The sequence below is a fragment of the Cetorhinus maximus genome, chromosome 21 (assembly GCF_964194155.1).
Source record: "Cetorhinus maximus chromosome 21, sCetMax3.hap1.1, whole genome shotgun sequence".
Taxonomy (NCBI): Eukaryota; Metazoa; Chordata; class Chondrichthyes; order Lamniformes; family Cetorhinidae; genus Cetorhinus; species Cetorhinus maximus.
This window is the reverse complement of record NC_135899.1, coordinates 60,080,702-60,099,123: the sequence shown is the minus strand read 5'-3', so window position 1 is coordinate 60,099,123 and position 18,422 is coordinate 60,080,702. Positions and strand designations below refer to the sequence as shown.

Sequence of the window (18,422 nt, the reverse complement as noted above, 5' to 3'; positions counted from 1 at the left end):
TTGTACTGCCTGTCTGATGCCAATACCAGTACGAGGCTGGTTTGCAATCTATTGTCCAGTTTTTTCCTATTTACCTTGTTGCCTATGACATAGCATCACGATTTTGCAGTTTCTCCATGTGCTTCCTGATTGCTAAGGCAAAGCACCTTTTGACAAGAAAGTACTGATGAAAACCTGCCATTGTCTTTCTGTTCACACTGCTGGAAACCTCAGTGCAGCCCAGACTCCCACGTTCTAAACCTCAAAGCTGAAACTTCCAAGCCTGACTCCAAATCTAAAGATTATTATAATAAGGAAACTGGAGCACGAGGAGGCTGAAGAATAGCGCCATGATGGCAAGAACTTTATGATGTGGCAAACGTATTGGCATTCCTACCATTGCCATGGAGTGGTAGCATCTGCACTCTGGTCTAGGCTTCCAAGTAATGAAGCGGCCATAAAGAACACTTTGGGCAGGATTTCCGGGTTGTCGGGTGGGCACGGCTGGCGGGCCCGGGAGCGGCCAGGAAACAGCCCCCGCCAGAAATTGGCCTCCGACCGTGATTTCATGCCGGTTGGCCAATTAATGCCAGTTGAAAGGCGCGCTGAGAAGATCAGCGCTGCTGGGGTGGGGGGGGGGGAGGGGTGTGAGGAGGGCGAGTGCTGAAGTCAGCGCAGGCACGGGGGAGAGCGCAATGAAAGCTCCCTGAAGGCAGAGAGCTGCCTCGAGAGCCTCAAGTATTTTAAAACCAATGAATAAAGTTTTTAAAATCCCGGGAAAAAAAGTCCACACAGCGGACTCACTCACCTTAACATACAGGTTTGAAAAGTCCTGCCCAAAAATTTTTTATATTTTATTTAATTACAGAAACCTCATCCTGCCCGTGGATGAGGTTTCCTCAAAAATCCAAAGGCTGCCTGGCCGATTCTCCCACCTGCCAACCATAATGTTGGACGGGCAGCGAAAAATACAGGTTAATTAATTGATCAACGGCCTTAGTAGGCCTCTTAATTGTTGGCGGGCGTGCTGCTGACTCTCGCGCGCACCCGCCGACCGAAATTTCGCTTTTAGAATTGGAGCTGTTTTATTTCATTTAATTACAAGGCAAGCAATTTGTTTCAGAGTGAGGCACTATTTCACACTTGGGCATGTCGGGTGCACGCCTAGCGGAAAGTCCTGTTCTTTTATACACCTTCTTGCAACTTGGTGTAAGGTACAGGAAGAACTGAGACAGCACATTTTAGAAGGAAAATTAACGGTACGTGTGTGGGGTAGGTTGTACTCATCACTGACTGGTAAAATATGGGTTTATACCCACAATGCCGGGCACTTTAAGCTCCTGTGTCAGCCAGACCCGCAAGAAAAGACACCAATGTGGTCCATGGGGCCATTTCTACTTGCCGCAGTTTTCAAATGGCATTATCAGATTGTCCTCTGGGTCAGGAATTATTACATAACATGGACAGACCTTTGATAAGATACCTTTATAAAATGAGGAAAAACAAACTAACCTCATTGAAAGCATGGTTGTCTCTTTCAGTTTTTGCCAATGGTGATTGCAACAGTCACATTTTTGTTTGATTACTGGTCAGATTTGCAGACCATTTTCGCTTTTAGAATTGGAGCTGTTTTATTTCATTTAATTACAAGGCAGGCAATTTGTTTCAGAGTGAGGCATTGAATAGAAAATATCCATCTCACCTCTTATGCTCAGAATTCAATCGCCACAACCAAAACTGCAGCAGATGAAGACATTTTAATTAAGGAGCAGCAGCCAAGTCACAAACTGATTCAAATCAGGCTGGTTCACACTCATTTGGATTTTGTCTGGATCCTCTCAGCTGAGATTAATTTAAATTTTAAATATCTACCTGTTCCAGATCCACAGTAAAACCTGGAACAGCCTCGTCTGGAATTTACATTTTTTGGTGGGGGCGCGAGGCAGAAAGATTTTGTGCTAATCAAGGTAGAAGAACTCAATATTGAGAGAAACAATATTTTTTTCATTTTTGGCACTTTGTTTCAACATAAAAATGCTTCTAATGGATGTAAGATAGGTTAGGTATGGACAATAGCTCCCTCTTCTCTCTCCTGACAAAATACCTCAACCACAAGACAACACAAATGCTTCATTACAAAAACAAAACTACCTGGAAAAAACTCAGCATGTCTAACAGTTAAGGCTGATGAAAAGATATTCGGACTCGAAACGTTAACTGTATCCCTCTCCGCAGATGCTGTCAGACATGCTGAGTTTTTCCAGGTATTTTTTGTTTTTGTTCTAGATTTCCAGCATTTGCAGTGTTTTGCTTTTATACAAATGCTCCATTGTTGTCTTCTCCTTCCTCATGACAGCCATTGCTGTGGTCTGATAGTGAGTGCTAATTTCTCATCAGATAATGTCAATTGACAATGGAAACTGGTTAAAAATGGTTTTCTTTTATGCATTAGGGATGTGGACGTTGCTGGCTAGGCTAGCATTTATTGTCCATCTCTAATTGTCCTTGCTCAGAGGGCATTTCGGAGTCAACCACATTGCTGTGCATCTGAAGTCACATGTAGGCCAGACCAGGTAAGGACAGCAGATTTCCTTCCCTAAAGGAAGATGAACCAGATGGGTTTTTTACGACAATTGACAATCTTTTCGTAGTCATCATTAGACCTCAATTCAAATTCCACCATCTGCTGTGGTGGGATTCTAACTCAGGTCTCCAGAGCATTACTCTGGGTCTTTGGATTACCAGTCCAGTAACAATACTACTGCACCATCACCTTCCCCCCAGTGCTCTAAAAGTATTTCATTTGAAAGTGAGAGATTTTCATCCCAGCAGCTTGAAATTGATTAGTCCACTCTCTACCTGCAGCGCCATTGCAGCCTGGCCAACCCCACCTGAGGAACACCTCGCAGGGCACATGCAAGTTGTGGTCCTCGAGCCACAAAGCACTCAGTCCAAGCAGCCAGGGCTCACCCCCTTGGCCAGCTCCGGTGTCATTGTTATTTGGCACTCAGACTCCAACACCGCTGAGCTCCACGGGGGGATGGCTAGCCCTTAATACTTCAACACACCGATCTATGCCAACACGGTACTCACCCTTCCTGAGCGCAGCAGATTGTTAAACCTCTTGCGGCACTGGACCCAGGTGCGTTGCACAGCATCATGGCTGCTGACCAGCACTGCCACCTCCTCCCAAGCTCTTTTTGTTAGATGCTGTGGCCTCTTCCTTCCATCTCTGGGGTCAAGGGTGTCCCTCCTGGCAGCCACCTCCTCTAGGAGGACCGCGAGGCACTCATCAGTAAACCGAGAGGGCTGACTGCCCATCTGACCTGCCCTCCCGCTTGGCGTCTGCAGCCGTATTTGAATCCATAATTTATAATCTCCCGTTGACAACACCAAAAGTGTGTTTGTCGCTGGCAGCCTTCCAGGGCCTGACTGTGCCGGTTTTAAACCAGCCGCCAGGTCACCAGTGGCCCTGGCGGCCGACAGGCCCCCTCCCCAGCTTGCCCCATCCTGACCATTGGGGAGCCTCTGTTCACACTCTGTGGGCCTTCGCCTGCTAGCATGAAATCGCTGTCGGGGGCCAATCATGGGCAGTAGCACCTTTCCCGGCGGCTCCCGGGCCTGCTGATCGCGCCTGCCCGCTGTACTCAAAATTCTGCCTGTTATGTTGTAACCCATTGCGTCTGAGTCAGCTGGTTGTAGATTCAAGCCTTAGTCCAGGACTTTACAGCATTGATTTGGTCAGCATTTCTGTACAGGACTAGAAAGGTGCTGCATTAGTGGGGGTGCCATCCTTCAGATGAAATGGTAATTCTTTGTGCTGTTTAGGTGGATGTTGAAGATTCCATGGCATTAATAGAAGAAGAGCAGGGAGTACTCCCAACCATTCTTTATCATAAATCCAACATCACCAAAAACTGATTAAATGGCCGTTCATCAAATTTTTCATTTGAGGCATCTTGTTGTGTAGAAAATTGGGTCTTGCATGAACACTCTGACTGCAGTTTAAGAGTAGTTAAAGGAAAACATTTTAGGACGTCATGGCACTAAATTTCCAAGGATCTCCTGTCACTGCGTTACCACATCTTCACCAGAAGTATGGTGGAAACTACAATTATGACCATAAATGATGGTGAAGAAATGACAATGCAGCAGCAGAATGTCAGAGAAAATTCAGGACTCTTGAGAACAGATGGTGGTCTTCAACTACAAAACACTCCTTTCATTGGATCCCTCCATTCCAACTCATGGCTCATGCAAAATCCAAGGAAGACATTCGAGTCCATGGTATGACTACCAGGGGACTTTCCCAGGTATTTACTAACCTGAATAGTGGATCTTAAAGCCTTTCCGACTGGTGGCATGGTCGGATGACCAGCGGAGGTACACCTTATTGCCTGAGCTCACAACTGTTATTGGAGACGTGTAGTTGCCACTAAGAGAGATCAGCAGTGGGTTTTGGCTTGAGGGGCCTGTGGATAACAACATCATCAAATATTTGGGTTAAGTGTGCACTTGGCTTTTAATATAATGAAGCAACCTACTTCATTTGTGTTTAAAACAGTGGATTAATTTTGTGCCATATCATGGCAACTGAGAATACAACAAAGCACAAAGGGCTGTAAATGTGAGGGCTGAGGCAGAAGGTCTCAAAGTGGTTACATGGTAAAAGCAAGTTTTGAAAGATAACACGTATTTTTTTTTCTTGTTACAAATTTATTATATCGGAGCTAACTGCAACTTTCAATGATTTAAACAAGTTTGAACGCCAAATCTTTGGTGCTAATGTATTCTACTCTCAAAATAAAAACAGCAAAAGACAACTGTAGCCTTAATCAAAAGACAGTTGCTGGCTGCACACACTCCCAAACCCTTAGTGGTTATTGAAATATGTCATAACCTTTCATCATCCACCACTTTTGTATCTGCAGAAAACCAATGGAATAACCGATTAGTGGGGTGGGATGGTCGGAGCTGGCCGCACAGAAAGAATTCCTGAGTGATGTCTGGAAAATGTAACCGTCAAGCTCACAGAGTGAATTAGAAAGGTTCACACATGAGCTGCTAATGCACTTCCATTGCATCCATTTCAGTTATCTAATTCTTACCACTGCTCTCTGCTCGTAAGGCGCCCTAGAAATCCGTGAAGATACCAACTTGGATTGTTTTTTTAAAATCTTGCTCATCACTAAAAATAGCATTAGTGATATCCCTATCTTTGTGATTGAAGGTGAGTGAACTACATTGAGATCCATTTCGATTAGGACAGTCAACAATCAGATAGTCAACTTGATCTAAATCCAAAATGAAATCCCACACATGATCAGTACTACATTTGGGTTGGCAGATAACTGATCGCGTATAATCCACTGCTCAAATTATCACGTCAATTGTGCCAGTGGTATTCACAATTGCAACCAAAAATAATTTTTATTGCATTCTCTTTTGTTTGGGTGGACAGTGGGAGGATGCCCTAGGTCAGGAATATTCTGAATCAGCTCAACTGAAGCAACACCAACAGAAGGAGATGCACTAAAGAGATTATTAGATACCTTTCTAGTACTCATACACTCTTTGTCAAATACAATATAGCATTGAAAACTGATCAAATTCTCCTAGCGGGCTGTGAGTAAATGCATTGCACAGAGTGGTAGGGGAGCCATAATGACCAGAAAATCCCAGGATTAATATCTGGCCCAAGCTGTGTTTACTGATATCAAGCAGAGTGGTGTGGAAGGATTACAGTTAGCCTCTCCCTGGGCAGGCGCAGGGAATGGAGGGAAAATAACGACTAGGACCCCTCACACTTCTGAATGCATATAGAAATTAGATAAGGTCAGGATAATACTTTTCTGGGATGTCTCTTATAAGTTGAACAGTCTGGTAACATTTAACACCTGGGTTCACAGAATTTGCATGATGTATTGGGGAGTTAACAAAAGCCATACAACTACATTTCAGATTACAGTCAGTGCTTAATAAGACCCCTGTTATAAAAAGTTATATTGTATCTAGAGAAAGTCAACATTAATATTTAATAATTCTAATTTTACATACCGTCAAATATTTCCAGTTCATCAAATTGTCGTTCACTCTGGAAGAACTCGATTAGAAGTGTGATGTTGAAGCCTGGATCCACCTTAATAATCCATGAGCAGGTCTGAAAATGTGGATAATTTCCTGGGAAGCCTTGACTCAAGATGACTCCAGAGGAATCCGTGTGGATTTCATTCATTGGGCAGTGTGCTGAAAGTCAGATGACCAAAATATCAATTACAGACATAATTTCATCACATTGTCATTGGGCCTCAAATGTGAAAAAGAAAATTGTTGAGGAACATCCTCAATGGTCTTTTTCACACGAGTGCAGTGAACCAAACATTCCTTGGAGCTTGGCATCCTTGCTTTGAGGAGCAGAAGATCACGAAACCACTGCAAAATTTGTACGCAAAGTTAACACAGGGTGCCAGCTATTTCTCTGAAAGATGAGCAACCGTGACAATGGCTTGATGGGTAGATAGATTCATTCTGTTACTGTTAAATGTCTGTTTGCCAACTGTGCAGAGACAGCATACCCAGACTATTGCAGGACAGTCCTCAAGATTACATGGAAAATGCCTCAGATTTTGCTGCATCAAGAAAAATTAAATGTCAGTGCTGCAAAATCGTGAACAGTGATGTTACTATCGAATGACTATAACAACTCTTATCATCCATGAGCTAAGGATTTTTACAGGCTTATTTATTCATTATGTATGGGCAGAGATGTCCATAAATGGAGAAAAACACTGCAGTAAAAATATGTGCTCATTGTTTAAACCCTCCAATCTGTGTTCACTTCAGACATGTGCTGCAGGAAAATTGGGCTCGACAAGAAATGTTCTCCAGCAATCACCATACTGATCTGAAAAGATATTGAACCTAATCACTCAATGAAAGCAATCCCCAAGACTCCAAAATATGACCTCTTATTTGCTTTGAGAGAGCGTTATAATTTTAAAGATGTCATGAAGTCATTTCACACTACATTACACTAAGCCATGGTAAATGCAATCCCACCTGCAGGACGGTCTGTGATACTTTTAAAATATAGTGGGTTAATTGAATTTTGAGGCCAGCTTGGTGGGAAAAGGCTTCCTACACCTCACGGGTTTTGGTAATGTCATGCACACTGAGTCCAGCATATGGCCAAGGATCATCCATTATATTTTCACATTATGCTGGCTCTCTGAACTGTATAGTGAGCAAAGGAAGGGTATGTCCATGCCATTTTCATCAATTTGACTTTAATTAAGACATTAAAATGACAAATGTTGCAATGTATTTTATGGAGGAATAAGTGTGCTTGAAATGGATTAAAATACTCAGTTGTGTTTTGTATTTTTATTCTAATCACTAACTTTAACCCTTGGACTGGTTTGATGCAGATTCAACCTCTTGTGCACTGAGTTGCAGAGCCCCCACTAACTGAGGGAGGCACTCAATAACAGACAGGCACATTCCAGGTCACGGTGCCTGGAGCGAAGAAGAAACTCTCTCATCCCCAGGCCATATTTACACGTTTTACCCTCGCAGCTGGGTCAGAAAGTTATGGGATTAAAGTACCACTCCACAGACTTGAGCACATAACCTAGGCTGATACTCTGGTGAAGTACTGATGGACCAATGTACTCTTGGAGGCGCAGTCTTTTGGATGAGATGGTAAGCCAAAGCCCTATCTGTCCTCTCAGGGGAATATAAAAGATGCCACAGCTCTATTTTAAGGACTGTGCACATATTGACTGTGTGTTTCCTAGATTACAACAGCGACTACATTTCAGAAAAAGTCCTTCATTGTTTGTAACACGCTTTGAGATGTCCTGAGGTCATGAATGGTGCTTGATAAATGCAAATATTTGTTTCTTTTAATTATTGGCAGCTGGATTGGTGGAGGATTGGCAGCAAAATGGCTAAGTATAAGAGAAGGATCACAAAAGGAAACAAACAGAAGGAACATCACACGGTAAGCCACAAAATACAACTGCACAAAATACAATTGAACAGAATAGTATTAATGTGAGTTATAGTATGAGCAAACATCACACTTTATTCCTGGTATATGTACATTAGTTCTCAGTCTGCTTTCAGTCAGGTGGCATCATTTTTCATAGGTTAAGGTACCCCTGTTGCTATAGCAGTAATCACATCCAAGCCAGTATTTTCAATTTCCAGACCTGACATTATTTCAGGCACTCAGTTCATTCTGCACCACAGATCGACCTACATTAATGTCATCTTCTGTGTGCTTTGTTCTGAGGCAGCTACAAATACTGCGCAGTCAGCAGCAACTACAAAAATACATACTGCAGCACAAATAAGTATGCTCCGTTCAACTAAATCATAGCATTGACAGTTGTTACTGGGCATATGGACTCCATGTTCAGTGGAGTGAGTAAGCCCTGATGGTTTATTTATAATGATACATTTGAATTGTTCACTAACTATTTGTTCAACGCTGCCCTATCTCACACCAAAAGCGTCTCAGAGCACTTTTACATCATATGAAGTGGTCCCAGAGAGTAGTTGTAAAATGGAGACCTGTGACCTTCATGAATTACTCTCATTTTATTTTTTCTTCTTGTCACTATTCCAAATAGAGATTGAAGACCTATTATTCTTGGTTCATATGATTTTACAGTGCAGAGGAAAGCCAGCCCATGCAGGCTCTTGAAAAACTTTACCCGGTTAATACCACTCCCCTGACCTTGGCCCATTTTTCTTCTTCAATTATTTACTAAGTTCCTTTTGCAAAGCTCTAATGGATTCTGCTCCCACCACTGCTCCTAGCACAGCATTCCATGTTCTAACAACCCTCTGCCTTTAAATAAAAAAAACTCCACACATCTCCCTTCCTTCTTTCAATGATAATCTTAAACTTTTGCTCTCTAGTTGTTGACTCTCTGATCAGTGGAAATAGTTTTCTTCAATTTACCACATCAAATTTGAACATCTCTATCAGATCTCCTCTGAATCTTCTTTCTTTTAATGAGCAGGGCCTTATTATCTCTGATCTCCATCAAGTTATGTTTCTCATCTCTGGTATTGGTCTTTTCTGCACCTTCTCCAGGACCCTGACACCTCTCTTTGTCCCTCCGTTTCTCTCCCTTCCATACGCTCTCACACTCACGCTCTTTCTCAAAGAGATGTAGGCAAATGTTCACCTAAATAAACTGACTTCAAAAAGACTTTGTTCAAACTGTGCTGCTACTGGGTTGTGCTGATCAAGTATGGGCCTTTGATTGCGGATGTAAAGCTCTCTGAGCCTGGGTTACTCAGCTGGCAGAAATCTGTGGGGGTTTACGATGAACCCAGTCCTGAACAAAAGGCTGGGAAATGACAAGGAGCGATAGGGAGTATCTTTCATGTTTAACTGTGCATTGCCCTTACACAAGTGCTAAGGACAGCAACAGCAGAAGTATGATTTTGCTCTGTACTTTTGAGGGACAGAGGTACAACATCATAGAAGTCGGTCACCATGTGATTCGCCTGGGTGTCTTGTTTTTGTTATGGACTGGAGAAAGATGAAAAGCATGGTTTCCTCCCTTTTCCTCTTGAATGACCGAAGACAGATATGTTTAAGTGTTTTTTTATTCCCAGAGTGTTGTAACGGTCATGAACAGACAAATTATGTTTTCTCGTAAGTTTTTATAAAAGAAAAATAAATGCTTATTATTCAAAACGCAAATGTATTCACAACCACCCCCACTCCCACACCCATACAGCCACACACACACAGGCACACACGCTCAAGGAAAGATTGTGAATACAAAAAGGTAGCATGCACTTAGGTCTTAAAAATTCAGAAGTCCTCTATCACACTTGCTTTTTCCCAGATGAAGTCTTGAAATGTTGCAGGCTTGTGATTCCTTTCTGGTCCACTGAAGAAGAGTCTGGAGGTTTAGGAAGACAAATTCAATGTGGTTTATTGCTTGCAAGAGCAGATTTCTTTTGCTCTATTCAAGTTGAGGGGCAGTTGATCCCTGTAGTGAAAACCTGGTTTGGTTCTTCAAATAGAGAGGTTAAGGCCAACACAAATTATCAGCCTACTGCTGATTCTTTGGTATGGTCCTGTTCCTTCATTCGTCTGGACCTTTTGCCCTTGCTTCTCCAAAAATGTGCCTTATTAAATGTCCTTATCTGAAACCAGGAGGGGATTTTCCAGCCCCTCCCACCGACGGGATCTTCTGGTCCTGCTGAAGTCAGTGGGGATTTGAATGGCCCGCCGCGGGGAAACTGCCGGCAAATCTCGGCCCTGGCAAATCCCGGCCCTAGTTTCTGCCATGTGACCAGAGTATTTCTGCCCATTCTACTCACAAATAGTTTCTGATGACTAAGCCATTGCCAAACAACAGGGTCCAAGTTTCACCCATTTACATACCATCGTGATAGAATAGAGATTTTTCACATACCTTATCTGGAATTCCACTCTGAATCTGAAATGCTGCAAGCCACATTACGATACAGTTTCTTTAATTATTTGGGGAAGGGCAGCCATTAACCACAGAAAAGGTCTGTTGCATTTTAATGACTCCTCAAAGATATGTCTGGAAAGCTCACTTGCATTTTGATGTCTTGTAAAGTCAGTAAGGTTACCCCTTCCATGCGTATTGGTAGGAAAGAAAAAGGTCACCAAACCTCCCAACTCCATTGTGTTTTAAAGTGTCCATTTCAAATTTATACTCTATAGGTCCATAAGTCCATATTGCTTGAACGTGACATTTTTAATTACTGGATATGCACCCAATATCTGCTGCCAGCAAGTGGTTGGTTTTTGTTCAAGTTTCAGACTGAATTGCCAACATGAGGGGAAAGAAAACAGAGGGAGAAGGAGGGGGAAACGCGGCATTGGAAAATAACAGAAAGAGGAGGAAGAGCAAAGGGAGGAAATGAAGGAGCAGAAAGAGTCCTGAGGAAAAGTAGGAGGAAGAGAAAACAATTGGGAATGAAGCAAAATGTATTTACATTTAAAGGGATGAAAGACAACATAAATAATGATAAAAGTTGAACTTGAACATATCAGTTAAAAAACATGGCAAATTTTTAAAAATTAAACTAAAGCAAATTCAATCAAAACAATTTTTGAAATGCTGAACTCTTCATCAAGGTAAAGATGAGTATAAAACAGGCTGCTTGAATAGATGGGTTGGTGTGCCAGCTGTCTTTGGGCAGAATTTTCCCATCCCATCCCATGGCGCGGTTGGTTGCAGGAGGGAACGGAGAATCTAGCCGGAGCCAAAAAATCCGAAACACGCCAGAGTAAAAATAGTTTGCAATTCTCCTGATTGTTGGTTAATGGCGGGTCGGGTATTCCACTGAGCAGTGGCATGTTTGCCATTTGCATTCATTACCATCTGACGAATGTTCATTAAATTAGCTTCTCGCCAGAATCACATGCAGCCTTCCAATCTCGCAGGAAATCATGCCCATCAGAATCTTGTTTGGAAAAGGGCGGTGTGCACAGGTCTGATCTCACTTCTCTCGCGACTTTGGGGGGGAGTGCAACATATATAGCCTGCCTTCAATAGCGCTGTGCCAGTCTCATTGCGATGCCAGTGGTACGCCACACTGCTGGGGCTGTAGGGTTGGTCTGCTCCCCGTGCTTGCCTCCATAGTCACAAGGGCACCACTGTGCAGCGGTACCCAGGCAGGGCTCAACTTACAGACACTAACCAGTATTGTGACTGGGGGTGGGAATGTTGGGAGGGTGTTCTGCTCCCACTGGGTGTCACTATTGTCCAGAAAAACAGCACTGTGCAGCGCTAGTAATACAGGGCTGAGCATTCAGAAACCAGAATTTCAAACAGGGGAGGGGTTAGGAGAGTTGAGTCGGGTGGGTGGTGTGGTGGTGGGTGGGTGGGGAAAGGTGAACTCACAGGTGGCAATGGCGAAGGAAGGCTTTGCAAGGGGTTGGGTGGGGAAGGGCACATGATGGAAGGCAGAGGGGCAAGAAGGGTTTGCAAGGAGGCGGAGGTGGAGGGGGGTAACAGTGGGAGTTGGGGAGCTGGAGCCTGACAGGGGCAACTGAAACAATGACAAACAACAGCGTGAAAGGGATACCACATGTATGAATGGGAGGGGATGCACGCAGACTCTCGATTAGGAAGGGGGTGGGGGGGGCCTGTTAGTGTGCCACAAGAGGGATGGGTTTCACGCAGCCTCATAAGTGGGTGCGGGGTGGGGGGAGGTGCATTTGGAAGGGAGACAGCGCAGTCTTCAGTCCTGAGGGGTTTGGGGGCAATAAGTGAAAGGCAAGGTCACTGGCCTGGGGCTTGCAGTCAAGAATTAGAGTAGAGGCAGTCCCGGGCTGTGTGGGCCTCACAGTCAATAGTCAAACAGTGGAGACAGTGATGGGGTGCAGCAGGCATGCTGCAGGAGTAATCATTGGGAGCACTCAATGGGTGTACTCCTGCTCTAGGGAGGGGCAAGGGCTGTGTGCTCAGTAGGAATAATACACAGCTTGGTGCAGGGTTGGCTCATAGTTGTTGTCCATGGGCTTGTCTGTCTTTGTACTGGGCTGCAGATGGTATGGTGATGGTAAAGGGAGACATCTGCAGCCTGTATTTAGAGAGCACATAATAAAGGGGAGGGGGGTATGTGAAGCTTTCCTCGAAGACGGTGGTGGGAGGGCGGGGGGGGAGCTTCGGCCAGTCACATACCCTCTGGAATTGGCACTCCTGATGGGCCAAAGGGCATCCGGTCACTAATCATCAGCAACTTAGTGTTCATTAGAATGCCAGATCAGAGATTGGAGCACTGAACCAGGCTAGGTAGTGCTCATCATTCAAAGCTTCTTATAGCAGTGAAGGATTCAGATGTAAGGTTTCTGGGATGGCATCCTGGTCACCTCAGTGTGGGTGGTAGCAACTCAAAGACAGCAGGGCAGCATCAACGACAATGCAAGCAGGGCAGAAACCACTACAGACCATTACAGATTGTGAGCTTCGACATCTGGACCCGTTACTCATTAATATCTTCAATGTTTCATTTCAAAGGAGGTAAAAGCAAAATGGATTCAGTGCTCAAGGTTGCCTTTCTGAGGGCTCTAATACAATGAAAGAGATGAAGGACAGAGGGGCGACACTGAGCACAGCTCCAGGCAGAGGCCCTGCCTGATGTCCAGGCTCAAGGAGAACCAGAGCAAGTACAAGAGAGTCAGGAGGGCAGACCCAGGCAACGGAGGCGAATCACCAGACCAAGGGAATACTGAGGAAGGCTCTCCTATTTACAAATAAGTGAGAGACAATGTCGGGTACGTCTGCGCTTGTACCGAGCTCTGGTAGATCACATATACCACATTCTTCTTGAAGATCTGATGCCCCGTGGAGTTGGAGGGCATCACCTGCCTGTGGCTTTAAAGGTGACCGCCACGCTCAATTTCTTTGCCTGTGGGTCATTCCAGGGAGCCAGAGGGCACATGTGTGGCACCTCGCAGTCCACAACACATAGAGGCTAAAGGAGGTCACAGATGCCATTTACAGCAAGGCACATCACTATGTGAGATTTCCTCTGGACAAAGATAGCCAGTCTGCAATATTCACCAGCTCCACGACCATCTCAGCCTTCCCAAGAGTACAGGGTGCAATCGGCTGTACCCATGTGGCTTTGAGGACTCCTTGGCAGAAACCCATAATGTTTATAAAGCTTAAAGGCTACCATTCCATTCATGTACAACTAGTGTGTGATCATCGGAAGCACGTACTGCACGTTTGTGCCAAGTACCGTGGGAGTTGGCATGACTCATACATTCTGAGTCACTCCCAGATGTTTGAGGTTTTCAAAGAGCCTGAACATCGGCAGGGATGGCTGCTTCAGGATAAGGGGTACCCACTGAAACGCTGGCTGATGACACCGGTGCATTGCCCTCAGTCATTCCAAGGAAAGGTACAATACTGCTCACAGCTCCACACGCACCCTAATAGAGTAAACCATTGGGATTCTGAAGAAGCGCTTCAGACGTTTGGACTGCTCAGGTGGTGCACTACAGTACATTCCCGTGGGGTTTCATGCATCATCACTTTGTGTTGCACCCTTCACAACCTAGCAATGCAAAAAGCTGATCCCTTGCCAGAGGGTGAAATGGAGGAGGATGAAGATCAGGAGGCCCAGAAACCTCAAGGTGGTGATGAGGGTCACTTTGAAAGCGATGAAGCTATACAAGAAGCAAGATGTGTGTGATGTGCCCATAACACTTTAAACGCTGCCAGGTTCCAGGGGGAGTAAATTGCAAGCAAGGAGAGATGGTCACAGTCCTCCCGGCCCTCGATGCCATTCCCTTTCATCTCAAGGGATTTCCAACCAATCAATTTGAGAACCTGTCCAGCATTGACACTTGCACGTCCTGGCCTCATGATTCACCAGACCATGATCTCCACAAAGGTCCATTGTGCCTTCTGCATGCATTCGCTCTGGGAAGTGAGAGTGCACTCAACAATGAGAGCGATGTGAGAAGTGACTTGAAACAGCCCTCATCACATGATTAAGAAACTATAGCAGACAGTGAGTTGAAGACATGGCTCGGGATCTCCTCCTCGCATCTATGTCTTGTCCTTTTCTACTGCCACTTGGGACACACAAGTGCTGCTAATCAATCAAGGCTGATGTGCTTCCCTCGTACAAAGGTTTTCGGTGAGGAAGAAAGGTTAGAAATGCATAAATCACACTTTTCTAATAAAGATTTTAACACATCTCCCTGACATCATACAAGGGTGCAGAGACTATCTTCACTGAGGTTGACATCACAGGAATATGACTCTCACGGAGGGAGACTGTCACTGAGTGGGAGGACGAGAAATAAGATGTACATAATTACAACATCTTCAGTTGATCAAGCCATTCACAGAAACAGCTAATGTTTTTACAGAAGTGCAATATTTTTACAGTGGTAGAACACCCGTGACCCAAAAGTGATCTCAATATTTCTTAATTTTCTTAACCGTACCTCAAAGCCTGAGTGCAGTCCTGACATCTGCAGCAGAGGTGGAGGCAGCCTGCTGACTGCTACGTCCTGATGTCTGAGATGACCTTGACAGACATCCTCTGGTGGTTCTAGGTCTAGAAGGTGCTGGATATAAGGGTCTCCTGCTCAGGGGCAGATGCACCCTTCTCAGCCTGAGCAGCTAGAGTGGATGGGGTCACAGGCAGAGGAGACTCTGAGTGGCTGGACACCCTGGGAGTGTCCGGAGAGGAGGCCCCCCGGCGTGTACGGCTGACGCTCATCCTCCCTGTGGGTGCCCGAAGGCTCCGCCTTGACTCTTAGAGGCGATGCTGCACCTGGAGGGAGGTCAAGGTACCTCGTCCCCATGTCGCCTACATCTTGCTGGTGCCCCCAGGGTGTGTGGCAGTGGGGTGCAGGGCCCAGTGTAAACCTGACAAAAGCTGCTGGACCAAAGTGTCCATGGTGGTCGCCAACCTTCCTATGGTGACCTTGTGGTGCTCACATGTCGGAGCCATGACATCAGACAGAACACGGATGGACTCCTGCATCCTTCACTCTAGTCTGCTGATTAACTGCTGAATCTCTGCCTGATGTTCCGCCACCTGTTGTCACATCTCCAGAATTGAGTTGGCGGCCACTCGCAGAGGCTCATCGTCTGACTGAGACTGAGTGGATTGCTGGTCTCCAGCAGCCCTCCGAGTGCCTGGGACCTGGGCTGTCCCTGCCTCTGACTGCTGCAGGGTCACGTCAGTGAGGTATTCTCCAGTAGTTGAGCCTGAGCCTAGTCTAGAGCTGAACCCTGCCAAGATGTGTGTCTCTGCGCTGGTGGAGGGTGCGGGTGAGCGCTGTGACAGTTCTTCCTCTTCCTCTTTGGATGTGGTCTGGGGGCAGGGACTTAAGATGGGAACCTTTTTGGGCCCCAATCTGCTGGTACCTATGAGTTAGAGAATGGAGTTTTAGTTGATGAGCATGAGGAATATAAGATTGCATGTCACTCATTGTGATTGTCAGGATGTGATGAACTGATGGAGATGTGATCCATACTATGTTGCTGGGACAATCCAATCTCCCCTTCCCCACAGGAGTAATCGCTGTCTTCCCCAGCGATCTTGGCGACATCCTCTTCGAATTCTATGACGGTTATGATGATGGCCGTCCCTTCACCGGTCTGCATTCTTTCACTTCTGTTGTGGGCAAATTTGCCCTGGATGAAGACAAAAGAAAGACGTGTGATGAGAAGGGATGGAGCAGAGTTTGGGAAAGATGCATGTCCCCTGTATGTGGTCAGCCTTCCCCAGAAGGGGCTGAGGATGGAGCATGATAGATGGGATGATGGTGATGTGAAAGTTTCCATGAGTCAATCAGTGGTGATATGTATCCCCTGCTAATGGTTGTGTGAGATCCCTAAAGAGAGTAACCTTTGAGTGCATGATGCCTCGATGAGGGCTTGATATTGGAGGGAGATGAAGGATAACTTAACTTGGCGGATCGGATGAGGTCATTCATCCTTTTCTTACACAGAATGGCATTTTGGTTGCGCTGGCCAGCCACGCTGACATCCTTTGCGATGGCATCCCAGGCCAGAAAGGTGAGGCTAGTGTGCTTTCTGGAGCCTGGGGTAAAACACATTGCTATGCGCCCACACTCCTCTTACCAAGGCCTGGAGGACGTTACGGCTTAAGCAGGGTGCTGCCTTCTTCTGTTGGTTTGCAGGCTTCTTCTTTTGGGTCAAAGACATCTCTAACGGTCTCCTGGAGACAGCTGTGCTGGAGAGAGTGAGATGGCTGAGCTCCGGTAGCATTTAAATATGGCGCCCAGACCTTTGACCCCACCAGGTAACGGCGGGCAAGATGAATCAGCTCCCGACACGCCAATTGATTCAGTGAGATACTTGCCTGTGCCTAATTAATTAGCTTCCAAGCGTGGAATTGGGTGTGATTTCCCGCCATTCCTAAAATATGGATATGCGCCGTAGAGCCAACCAGCCACTGCACATAGTTTCAAAAACGGAAAATTCTATCCATTTATTTAGGTGAACATCTGCCTACATCTCTTTGAGAAAGAGAATAAGCACAAAAGTGTAGAGAAATAAGAAAAATAGAGAGAAAAAGAGGATGTCAAGAGCATGGAGAAGGTGCAGGGAGACTAATTTAGATAATACAAGAGATGAGAAAATGTTGTGTTGGGAGACTAGAAATAATGAGGCTCTATTCATTTGGAAAGAAAGCAACAGGCAGAGAGAAAGAGAGAGAGAAAAAAAAGTAACAGAGTCACATCAGATGAGAAACAGCCAAGAGGATAAACGAGAGGGAAAGTGAGAATGGAGAGAGCAGCAGAGAAAGGAATACACTCTGAAAGAGAGAGGGGGAACAAAAGAGAGATAGATGAGAATAATGAAGAGAAAGGGAGAGAAAATGGTGGAATCTTCTGTTGGTACATTATTTTGAGGTTATTTTGAGACGTTGGACCATTTCCAGGTCACAACTCCTCATGCCCGAACATAAGTAATTGGAGCCAGAGTAGACCATCCAGCCCTTTGAGCCAGCTTCACCATTGAATAAGATCATGGCTGTGGCCTCAACTCCACTTTCCTGCCTTTCCCCATAACCTTTTAGACTCCCTTTGACAATTTGTTCGGGCATGAGGAGTTGGGACCTGGAAATGGTCCAACACCTCAAAATAATCTACCGACAGAAGATTCCGCCATTTTCTCTCCCTTTCTCTTCATTATTCTCATCTACCTCTCTTTGACAATTGTAGATCAAAAATCTGTCAAACTCACCCTTGAACATATTGAATTACCAGCCCCCACTGCTCTCTGGGGTAGAGAATTCCAATTAATAACCCTTTGAGAGAAGAAATTCCTCCTCATCTCTGTCTGAAATGGGAGATTTCTTATTCTGAAACTGTACCTCCTGGTTTCAGATCCTGATGGGAAATGACAGCTCACTATGATATTCACTCAAAACACTTGGTTCTTTTATAATAGATGGATTGTATCAGTCGATACTTTAAAAAAAATGAATCAGCCACTGAGACAAACCACTTACATTTGAGATGGGAATCAGCAAAATCAAATTATGGCTCAACTCTAAAGACTTCTGCTGAGAGAGATGAATGGTAAAGAGGTCATGTATCTGCAACACCATTTGAGATTAAGCTATATCAATTTTTAGTAGATTAATTGCCTTGTTTATATATTTGTTGAAATCTTATCCTCAAAAGAACAAACACTTCTTGGTTTTACTTCTTTTACTTAATCACCATCAGGATCAGGCACTCCAGATTAGATTAGGCACAGTCAGACATGCAATAAAGCTCCTTGTACTCTTCTTCAACATAGTACTTTTATCTTCACACTATATCATTGCAAACTTCCCATTTCCAATTCTATACTGTCTTTTAACACTTAACTGCTAGTTATTTAGTGCTGAGTAAAGGAACTTCTTGAACTGTAGCCCTGTGCCTT

At 44.9% G+C, this 18,422-nt stretch overlaps 1 protein-coding gene across 1 annotated transcript in view; it reads right to left on the bottom strand.

Annotated features, from left to right (window-relative positions):
- Positions 1–18,422, bottom strand: part of csmd2 (CUB and Sushi multiple domains 2) — a 1,856,113-nt gene that overhangs the window by 149,956 nt on the left and 1,687,735 nt on the right. Inside the window, exons 48-49 of the mRNA XM_078566065.1 lie at positions 6,037–6,225; positions 4,305–4,451 (exon numbers count right to left, since the gene is read on the bottom strand). Of these exons, the coding sequence (XP_078422191.1) occupies positions 4,305–4,451; positions 6,037–6,225 (336 nt within the window). The remainder of the gene's footprint in view (positions 1–4,304; positions 4,452–6,036; positions 6,226–18,422) is intronic.